Source organism: Pseudorca crassidens, chromosome 15, assembly GCF_039906515.1.
Source record: "Pseudorca crassidens isolate mPseCra1 chromosome 15, mPseCra1.hap1, whole genome shotgun sequence".
In the NCBI taxonomy this organism is placed as follows: Eukaryota; Metazoa; Chordata; class Mammalia; order Artiodactyla; family Delphinidae; genus Pseudorca; species Pseudorca crassidens.
Window position 1 is genome coordinate 88260718 of NC_090310.1, and position 11130 is coordinate 88271847.

General features: G+C 59.4%; 1 protein-coding gene across 1 annotated transcript; it reads right to left on the reverse strand.

Annotated features, from left to right (window-relative positions):
• Positions 1 to 9591: 9591 nt before the first annotated feature.
• Positions 9592 to 10314, reverse strand: BHLHE23 (basic helix-loop-helix family member e23). The gene has a single exon (XM_067705218.1). The coding sequence runs from the start codon at positions 10312 to 10314 to the stop codon at positions 9592 to 9594; it is 723 nt and encodes a 240-aa protein (XP_067561319.1).
• Positions 10315 to 11130: the final 816 nt, after the last annotated feature.

The following is an 11130-nucleotide window of genomic DNA, read 5'->3' on the forward strand; positions in this document are numbered from 1 at the left end:
GTCACACGTGGCCGCAGCCCATGTAAACGGCACCAGCATTTACCCTGACGACAGCCCGTTCCAGGCACTTTGCTTCTTAGAGCCTCTTCTCCATATTTTTCTATCAAAAAAGTGCAGCAGGAGAAAAACGCTGACACCAGAAGCGAGCAGAAAATCCTCAGACGGTGGCTGTGAGGCGTGGCCCCTCGGGCCCTGGTTTACCTCCCAGCTACGACCTGCTCGCATCTCCCCGGCCGAGGCCCTGCGCACGCGTGTCAGCGTTTCCGTTTCCTTACGAGAGTCCGTGGTTTCTGGCTTCTGTTCTGTGGTTCCCAGTAAGGGGCTGGGTGTCTCCAGGTTAACGCTAACTGACAAGCAGCTTAGTGGCAGCCCGGGGCGCTGAGCTCACAGAAAAGTGATATCACGGGGCATCTGCCTCCTGGCCCTCCCGGGGCCCCTCCGTGACCACTGCTGTCATCCTCATTTAATCAGTGCTTAGGGCGTCCACCGCAGGCCCGTGCTGTTCCGGCCCCTCACGAGGACGCGCGTGGCCGTCGGGCCAGCTCAGGGGGCCGGGCGCGGTCACCCTCCCTCGCCTTTCCCGAGCCTGGACCACTTCAGCGACTCCTTCCCAAACCCTCACCACCCCTCACCCTGTCGGGGAAACCACGCCCAGGTGTCCCTTGAGAGGACGTGTTTTGGGAAAGAGGAAGACATTCAGGAGACAGACGGGCAGTCGGGATCGACGGGGCTGTGGACCTGGGCCTCGCTCTGGGCCCACCCTGGACGGCCGGCAGGAGCCATCTTTGGAAACCGTCCCTTAAGGAGCGAGGTGGGCCTGCTCACTTCCCCCCCCCGAAGCCTCTGATGTCACAGCGGCTCACGCAGGGCTGCTTCTGCAGAAACCAAGCTGGCCCGTGACTTTCAAAGCCTGGCACCCACGGTGGGTGCAGTAGGATCGTGGTGACGGCAGCGCACGGCCCGTGGGGCAGGCGAGGGGCTAAGGGTTAGGAGGGGCTAAGGGTTAGGTCATCCAGCTCCCCCAAGTCTCCTGTGCCACTGAGATCACCACCCCACTTCACGGATGGTAACCTCGGCCAGGCTCGGACACACTAGGCCGAGTGAAGAGGCCAGACCCCCAAATTTCACACTGTAAGCGTCCGTTTAGAAGACATTCCCGAAAAAGCAACACTATGGGGCCAGAAAGCAGACCGGCAGTTTTGGAGTCAGGAGAGCACAGGAGGTCTTTCTGGGTGCGGGCAAGATCCCACACCCCGCCCAGGGGTGGCTCACGGCCGTGTGCGTTTACCAAGATTCAAGGAACTACATCTAAGGGGGGGGGTGCATCTTACTGGGTGTCAGTTACGCGTCAGTAAGCCTGACCTGAAAAAATCCAATTGTAGGTGATAACGAAGTTCTGGAAATAGATGGTGGGGTTGGTTGCATGACCTTGTGAATGAACTTAATGCCGCGGAAGGTACACTTCAAACGGTTAAACGGTAAGTTTTATGTTAAGTATGTCTCACCACAATAAAAAGAGGAAAGAGCAGCTCTGTGAAGAATGAACGGACGGTCCCTCTGGAGTGGCTGCCCTGCACCTCCTGCACTGCGGGTCTGCTGGTGGCCCGAGGGGGGTCGTGGTCTTCAGCAAAGGGCCACACCGAGTTTGTGGTCGCAGACGCGGGGCCGTTACCTCACCTGGCCTGGAGCACAGCTGGCGCTGAGGAAGCGCCGAGGGGGTTGGGGCCGAAGCCGCATGTCAGGACCCCCCTCAGTCCTCCCGACAGCTCAGAGCCGGCGGCTGCCTCAGCAGGGTCCCCGGACGGGGAGGGAGCGGATCCGGCTCTGCGGTGCTGGCCCAGGACACCGGGCAGAATGCCTACCGGAGCCGCCTGCGGGGCCCCTGACCTTGTTTGTTCACTTGTCATTATTCTGGAAACGTTGTTCGCTCCCCTACAGGGAGGGCGGCGAGGGCAGCTGAACGCAGAGCACCTCCTTTCAGACGACGTCTTGAGCGGTTCTGTGGGCTGTAATGAGGCCGCTTAATGAAGTCAGCATCCTTGAAAGTTCGCCGGTGACCCTCACCTGTCAGCACAGCCACTTCCCGGCACGGTATTAATTAACCATCACCTCCTGCAGTGCAGAGGGAGTGCGCCATGAGAACGAACAGGTTTAGGGGATGCAAGGCCCCGCAAAATCACTGTTTAACCAGCCTTATTAAGCAGAAGATGAGGGCGGAATCGCCCACAACATGCTCGTTAGGAGGCGCTGAACGGCCCCTGTTCCTACAGCTCAGTTAGCAGCCATGGCCTCCTCCTTCCCCTGACGCCCAGAGACCTCTGTCCTGCAGGGAGGGCTCCCCTCTACCTCTGTTGAAATCAGGATGGGCTATGGGTTAGGTGGGGAGGGTCCGGCGCTGGGGCTGGCCAGGCTGGGTGACCAGGGAACTGACCGCAACTCAGGGAACGGCACTCTCACCCCCGTATAGCTCTCCATGACCCGTCTCTGCGGTCACTCCTGACTGTGGCCACACGGCCATCCAGGCTCCCTCACTGTGAGGACATTCCCTGAGACCGGGTGGAAACCTCCTCTCTCGGGTCCTGTCCGCTGCCCGCAAAGGGGCATCTCACCCACCTTCCGGGACAGCGGGGCAGCAACGAGCTCCTCTTCCGGCCCCCGTGGGCACGAGCTGGCCTCGGCAGGGGGTGAAACAGTTTACAGCGTGACTTGCACGTATATTCAGGCACGGACACACACGTGCTCAGCCACGCGCACGCCCGCGTGTGAGTGATGCTTACGCAGAGAGGATGGTTGCCCCGGCCCGTGTCCGCCTGGCTGCAGGCCGGGCTGAAGGCCGAAGGCGGCTGGTCAGCGGTTCTCCTGGATCAGGCACCCCTTCCCAAACCAGAAGCAACCAGCACTGCACTGGGGGCAGTGACCAGGGTCATGAGACCCCACACCTGTGATATTTTAAGAAGCATGCGTGTTAGGGCAATAGGCCTACCCAGAGGGAGGGAAAGGGTTATAGACCCTTCTTTTTTCCCAAGTGTAGCTACAGGAGAGAGAGAGAGAGAGAGAGAACGAGCCAGGAGATGTGTGCTGGGGGCCTGGAAGCAGCCCTCGGACGTTCTGGGACGGTGCTTCTCATCCCATCGGGCAGCCTCAGGTCCCCGACATGGGGGAGGAGCTAATGGAAAGCTCTGGAACACCACTGCTGACCCCACAGCCCAGAGGAAAGATTCAGGGGTGTGAGAAGAGCAGTTGTTTTCACATCCTGGCCTCAGGTAAAAGGCTTTACGTTTATTTGGAAACCCAGACCCCTGAACAGAAAATAAACACCTTCCCATGTGTCTGTGATGCCCTCCTGGAACCCTCAGCTGTTTGAGGGCCGCAAGGACACCAGCAGTTGTGCTGGTCAGGGATGTGCTGGAAGGAGGAAGGGTCTTAACACCCAGAGGCTTGAGACACGGCCCCTCCCACCCACAATCTGGGCGCCACAGGCCAGAGAGCGGCTCACAGACAGTGGGGTTTCTGCATCTCTATTACTAAACCGTGTAGATGCGTCCGCTCCTGAGAGACCAGCTTGTGGTCAGTGGACGGCGTCCAGGCTGCTCTGTACAAACCGTCCCAGGACTGAGAGTTACTTTGGCAGAGGGGACCTGGCTCCTGCCTGCTCAGTGGCCACGCGGGGCTGGGTCACATGAGCCGCTCTCCGGACCCCCAGGCAGGTGCGGGCTGAGCCCGACCCTGACTCGCGTCCCCAGGTGTCCGCTGGCTCTGGTTGTGTGCACGAGGTGCACAGACCGGCCGCTTGTTCCCAGGGATCTGGTAACTCGGGTGCCGTCTGCAGTCAAATGCAGGGACCACGGGGAGGGCCGGGACACAGCGCCGGCGCCGCAGGCCAGCGGGCTGCGGGGTGGCGAAGGCGACAGAAACGCATCCTGGCAGATGCCTTGTGGATATCAGAGCCTTGCGGGTCCTGAGTGTGTCTCGGGGTTTGAAGCCAGTTTCCCAGGCTGGCCTGGCCTCATTAGGGCACCATGAGCCGTCCTCGGGAACTGGGGGGACTGGGCTCCCGTCAGGCCGAATCAGGGCCCCCAGGAGAGCAACTGACTGTGGGCTCATTGCTTTAGACAAAACGGGGCTTGGAGGCGGAACCAGGCCGCTGGGAAGGCTGGGCCACTTCCAGCGCACTGGCGAGCTGCTCCGCGAAGGCCCTGAGCTAGGACCGCGCTCCCGTCCCCGGTGGCAGCACTGTACGCGCAGGCCGGCTGCCACCGGGTGGGGCTGCCACCCCAGGAGGCCTTGTGTGTCGTGGGGGACAGAGGCCCACGCGTGGCTCCGCACTGCGTTCTGAGGGCTGTGCCTCGGGGAAACACAGGCTGAGGCCCTGGGGCCACGAAGCAGCTTCCCTTTGTATCCCCACCAGGCACCAGCTGGTCAGTTCTACAGAGCCGACCACAGAGCAGAAAGGGTTTATTCAGAGACCCCCTCGCACGCGTGCATCTTACAAGTGTGACCCGCCTCATGTTAACCTCCAGAATAATTCTGGCCGTCTTCCCACTCAGAGAGCCACACCTGAAAATCAGCTTTTATACCATGATACGAACGCACAGGCCTCGGGCACTTCAGACCGGAAAGAAAACAGCACAAGTCACTTTTTAAAACAGGGAAAACACTGGGTCAAAGGTAACTTTGCTAATTCTTTCAGCCTTTCTGCATTTATGGTAACGTGGGTTTTGCTCCTTTGGGGTTAAATGTGCAAACGTGTATTAACTTTCTAATTTTATGAAACGGGCTTTAGTTGGGGAGCTGAAACATCTAGAGTTACGAGCCCAAAGAGGTAATTGTTGGAGAAATGATTTAATACATCATAAATCCCTCTATTTCCATCCCTTCAAATGGGATACCAAAAGCGATTAAAGACTAAAAACATATCACAAGCAAATTCACATGATAACATTGCTGTAATCACTCTCTGCTGGATTAACCAGGGCCCAGAGGCCTCTGCGCCGAGACTGCAGTGGGCGCCCTCGCAGATGCCAAGGGAGAGGCCAGGCTGGCCGTGCCGGTCGGAGTGATGGTCGGTGCATTTCCCCCATCATTTCAGGAAAGCAGTATCTGTCCTTTATGAGGCAGAACCCCTTCTGTGAACGTTCCCAACCTGCGAGGAAATAAGACGGGCGTATCTGGCAAAGCTAGGGTCGGATTACTCCTAAGGGGAAGCACGGCTCCCCAAGGAGTCTTCTGTGAAGAAGTGAAAAGGAAATCCCACCTTTGGGATGAAATCAACAAAATGAAACGGTGGAAGCCACGTACCTGGTACTTGCGGGCCTGTGTATGAACTCGCGTGGGCTGGGTGCCCTTTGCGTGGTCCATACCCCCAGTCCTTGGGGGCAGAGCCAGGTTTGGGTAGAGTTCTGCCCCCAGAGTCTGGGTGCCATTACTGGAAACCAGGGATGCTGCTTTAGGTGCGTGAATTTCCTGCCGGGGAAAACAAAGATCTTTGGGCACCATCTGAACCGAAAGCGCTGGGGCCACGCCGGTCACGTGGGTTAGTGAATGAAGATGGGGTGCAGGACCCTGGCGGGGCAACTTGCCTCCTCTGACCACGGCCAGGGACCCCTACGGAGCCACTGGGCTTGAGAAGGCTGCCCCAAGCCCCCAGGAGCCAGGCTTCACGGGCTCATAACCTGATCGTGAAGGAGTCTTGGTCTGAGAGTCACTCAAGCAGCAGCCAGTGCGCCGACCCCTTCATTTGTGGGGTCAACAGAGGAAGAGGCTCTGTTGGCTCAAGGCAATCCCTTGGCCAGAGCGGGGAGGACCCCACAGTCACTCCACTGGCTCCCTAGGTGTGGGTGTGGCTGGCTCGTGCAAGGCTGACGCACTGGGGCCAGCGACTAGTAGACACACGGCTTCCACTCTTGGTAGAGAAGTCACGGTGGTTCTTGCTGCCTGCCCCAGCCCCAGCGAGATCTGGTGACCCAGGACTGAGTGACTAGGGCAAAGCCTTCCCTATGTGTCTTGCGCTACAATGTATTCCCCGACTTTGCGGAGGTTTCCTGCTCGTTATTCGAATGCACTTTGAATGGTTTGCGTTTTTACCGTCTAGAGCTGCTGTCTCCACTGGGGCGGCCACAAGCCACACGTGGCCGCTGAGCACTTGAAGTGGGCTGTTCTGAATCGAGACGGGTTCTGAGTGTGAGACATCGGATTCTGAAGGCTCGGTCCAAAAAGAGAACGTGAAAGATCTCCTAATAATTAAAAAATATTGATTGCATGTTGAAATGATAATAGTTGGCCTATGTTGGAACAAATAAAAGTCATTAAAACTAATTTCATCTGAGGCTTCCCTGGTGGCGCAGTGGTTGGGAGTCCGCCTGCCGATGCAGGGGACACGGGTTCGTGCCCCGGTCCGGGAGGATCCCACATGCTGCAGAGCGGCTGGGCCCGTGAGCCATGGCTGCTGAGCCTGCGCGTCCGGAGCCTGTGCTCCGCAATGGGAGAGGCCACAGCAGTGAGAGGCCCGCGTACCGCAAAAAAAAAAAACCAAAAAACTAATTTCATCTACTTCTCTTTCCTTTTCTTAACGTGGCCACCAGAAATTGTAAGATTCCACACGTGGCCGGCACTCTCCTTGTTGCGGCAACCCCGGTTTAAAGGGCTCTCGTTAATATCTTGTTCCTCTGAGAACAAGCTGTGTCAAATCCTAGCTACTAGCAAAGCTCTTTCGTACTTAATTCCTCCCCCAGTGCTGGAGGGGGGCGAGCTCTGGGTTAGGTGTGGGGTGATGAATTTTTTCAAGTTCATTCACAGCAATTCGTGCCACCCCTGTAGGAGAGCAAGCTTTCAGGGAAAACACCAGAACCCCCATCAGAAGTTTCCAGAGAGTCTCTGGCAACAGAGACAGGCAGCGCCAATAGGCACCCCTGGTTGGTTATACTTGGGGCGGTGGGGAGGGGGCAGTCAGACCTTTCGTGCTGGGAATGTTCTTCCAATGTCTAGGTTGTCTTAGAATGAGGAGTTTGCTGTGCAAACTTGGGAGAGGCCGAACGCCATTTATTTTGATGCTCCAGGTGAGTTTGCCGTGCAGACTTGGGAGAGGCCGGACGCCATTTATTTTGATGCTCCAGGTGAGTTTGCCGTGCAGACTTGGGAGAGGCCGGACGCCATTTATTTTGATGCTCCAGGTGAGTTTGCCGTGCAGACTTGGGAGAGGCCGGACGCCATTTATTTTGATGCTCCAGGTGAGTTTGCCGTGCAGACTTGGGAGAGGCCGAACGCCATTTATTTTGAGGCTCCAGGTGAGTTTGCCGTGCAGACTTGGGAGAGGCCGAACGCCATTTATTTTGAGGCTCCAGGTGAGTTTGCTGTGCAGACTTGGGAGAGGCCGAACGCCATTTATTTTGATGCTCCAGGTGAGTTCGCTGTGCAGACTTGGGAGAGGCCGGACGCCATTTATTTTGATGCTCCAGGTTGCTTGATTAGCAGCTGCTGTCAAGAAACCCAGCAAACTTCACTTTGAAAAACTCCGCACAACCCCAGGGAGCCGCACGCTGACATTTTTGGAGAACAGTTGAGAAACAGCTTTGCAAAGAAAAAAAAGAAAAGTTTAAATTTAATTTAACTTTTACTTAAACGAAGTTATTGGAAGAACTTCTGATTACTTAAATGGCTTTTTTAAAATTCTTATTTTTCACCTAGAGGAGGCAGAGAGATTTTTTTCCTTCACCGTTTTCTTCTTATTTCATACATTTGCCGAGCGGCTGCTTACAGATAAGCTGTCTGTGTCTTAGAGACTTTTTGGACTCTGTGATTTAGAAGCATGTGGCCCAAACTGACACAACTCCCTGAACACTGAAATTATGAGTTCAGTCACAAATGAACACGATTTAAATTGATATTAAAATTTAATATATTATTCAAAAAATTAGTTGAAATCAAATACTTTATTCTGAATATAAATGATGTACTTTAACCAGAATAAGCAACTCTGTTTCAGATTATAAGTAATTTATAAAGTTGATTTAGGGTCACTTTGAAATGACCCTAGAAGTTGGTGACACTTGGGTATGCAGTTATCTAAAAGAAATTTGAAACAGTTTCCAACACTCAGCTTTTTGAATGTGCAAAACTGATAAACTAGTCCGTTATGGGAAAAAAAGACAATAAGAAATAAATACGGAAATTAGCAAAAACCAGTATTAAGCATATGTCTTTATGAATAAGACTTAATTACACACTTCATTTTGCAAATACAAAAGGGTCTTTTGAAATGTATTAATTAAAGTTAACTGCTGTAGACAGGCTGCTTTGCAGGGCCTTGGTCCTCTCTCCCTATTAGCATAGCATTAGCGACAGCCGAAGAAATTGGGTTAATAAAGCCGGATATCGTAGCAGAGCCGCTCCGGCGCAAACTGGCGCGGACAGCTCGGTCCCCCAGGGCGGCCGCCGGCTGTGCTGGGGGTGGGGGCGGGCCGGGGGGGCGAGGGGGACCCCGGCTGGTGGCAGAGTTCTGAGTTGAGCACCGACTTTAAAAAACACAGACCCCGTCCTCACACCGACTTTAAAAGAGACCCCATTGCGGTTCGCACCGGCCAGGGCGCGGCCCCCACCAGGGTACTCACCGTGGCCCTGTCTCCTCTCCCGGAAATGTGCGGGGTTGGTGGGCTGGGGGCTTGGCCGGTCGCCAGGGCTAGACCAGGCCCTTCCCTGACACCCCAGGACTCCTCCTCCATGCAGCCGCCTTTAAGCAGAGGGCGCGCCGAGGTCTCCATCCAGCTCCACCCGGGCCGCGCCAGGGTGTGGACGATCCGGCGGGGGCATTGGTGGCTGGGGAGCCCAGGGGCTGTTTAGGGAACGAATTCTGCAGCCGGCGTTAGCGTCCGCTCACCCCTAGGCAAGCAAGAAAACAAACACAACAGACTTGGGAGCCGCAAAGCTCCTGGCCAGGGTCTTCTTGCGGCTGCGGCCCGGCTTCTTTGAAAACGACAACTGCGGAGCCGGGGCCGGGGCGGGGCTCATCCGCAGCTCCGCTGCTTCGGCGCGGGGGTCCTGGAGCAGGCAGAGGGGGAAGGTGCCGGGCGCGGTGCGTCCTCGGGGACACGCCCACCCGGAGCGCGGCCCGGAGGTTTGGCGAGAGCGGCCGACGGGGGCCAAAGACGCGCTCCAAAGCGAGGGCCACGACCCGCCAAGGTGGGCTACGCTGTGTCCCGCGCTCCGCCAACCCCCGGGTGGCTCAGGGGAGGACCACCTGCCCGGGGATCGCGACCATCCTGGTTTTCTTTTTGAGGCTGAGCGGCGGCGCCCGGAAAAGCACGTTTGGTCACCCCCGTCCCGTCCCCAGGGTCGAGGGCTGGGGCGTCGGGAGGGTGCCCGTTGGGCGCTGCGGGCTCCAGGGCATGGATTCCAGCGCCCCGCTGTCCGGTTCAATCCCGCGCCCGGATGGGCTTTGCGCTTCCCGCGGGCCCAAATGTTCAGCACGCAAGGGCTGGAAGCGAGGCCTGGCCGCCTTCTCCCCGTGGGCGGGGTCCGGTGGGGGCAGGGTGACACAGTCATGGGGTCAAGGTGAAATGAAGGACGCGTTCGGAAGGAAGGGGCGGCCCGGGGCCCTTACGGCTTCCCGTTACAGTGTTTGCAAAGCGCCGAGGGCGTCCCGGAGAAGGCGGCGCACTTGTCTGGGCAGGGCAGCGCGGCGCCGGCGGAGAAGGGGTACACGGCAGCCTGGCCAAAGGGCGTCAGGGGCGCGGCGGCCACCGGAGCGGCCAAGCCCTGGCCCTGGTTGAGGTAGGCCACGAGGCGCCGCATCTCATCCAGGGCCTGTGCCTGCATGAGGATGTAGTTCTTGGCGAGCAGCAGCGTGGCGATCTTGGAGAGCTTGCGCACCGACGGGCTGTGCGCGTAGGGGATGACGGCGCGCAGCCCGTCCAGCGCGTCGTTGAGGTCGTGCATGCGCCGCCGCTCCCGCGCATTGATGCTCAGCCGCAGCGAGCGCTGCTCCCGGGGCCGCCGCCGCCCGTCCGCCGCGCCCCCGGGCCCGCGCCGTCGCCGCCGCTGCTCGAAGGCGTCATCCTCGTCGCCGCTCTGCTCGCCGCTGCTCTCGGCCGCCGCGGCCGGAGCTCGGGGAGCGGACGCCACGGGGAGGTCGCCGCCCGGGCCCGGCGCGCCGTAGCCGCGGGCCGCCTCGGGCCCCCGGGCCGCCCCGTAGGCGAGGCCCACAGCCGCCGCCGCGTAGCCGTGGCTCAGCGCCAGGTACGCGTCCCCCGACAGCGACTTGAGCTCGGCCATGGCCGCGCCTCCGGGGCCCGAGGGCTCGCCGGGCAGGCAGGCGCTCATGCGGCCCGGCCCGAGCCGCCCCGGGGTCCGCGCGCGCGTTGGCCGCTGCCGCAGCCTGGGTACCGCTCCCGGCTGGCGCTTCCGTCCGGCAGTCGGTCGGTCGGTCGGTCCCGGGGCCTCCCCGCGCCGGGGCCTCTGGGTCCCGCCCCAGCCCCGCCTCCTGGTCGCCTCCCCCTCTCTCGTCTCTGTCCTCTCCCCCCGACCCCCTCCTCCCCACCTCTCGCTGCCGCGCGCAGGGCTGGGCTGCGGAGGGCTCTACCTTCTCCTCGCCCGTTCCTGCTTTAAGGTGCGGAGGCGCCCTCTGGGACTTCGCGGCCGTCCAATCAGAGGGAACTTGGTGACCGCCTCTTCCCGGAGCCCAGCTCCACCGGCGGCGCAGACCGATGGTCAGGGGTGGGGCGCCGCCGGGATGGAAGGAGCTGGAGGTCTGGTTGGAGACGGCTGTGGAAGCCGCGGGACCCGGGAGAGCTGTTCCTGCTTCCCGGCGTCTCGAGCTTCTGCCTCCTGCCACCCCTGGGGGTTGCCGTCACTGTGCGCCCCCGTCGCTCGTGGGCACCCGCCTCAGGCCGCCTTGTCCTCGTCTTCGGTACCATTTGCAGGAGCCACCTCCGGCGCCGCGCAGGCAGGTATCGGAGCAGGGAGCGCGCAGCCCACCGCGGACGCCTGACCCGCCGAGGCCGGAGGAGGTGCGGAGCGCACGCCCGGGGCGCTCGGTGGGCGCCCTCCAGGAGCGGCCTCACAGCTGGGTAACCCGCGGGGAAAAGGGCGCGCTCCGAACGCCCCGAGGCTCGGCTGGGCTGGGCCTTCCCCACAGCT

Excerpts from the sequence above, each read along its gene's own strand:
- BHLHE23 (XM_067705218.1), bottom strand. The coding sequence starts at position 10,314 with ATGAGCGCCTGCCTGCCCGGCGAGCCCTCGGGCCCCGGAGGCGCGGCC.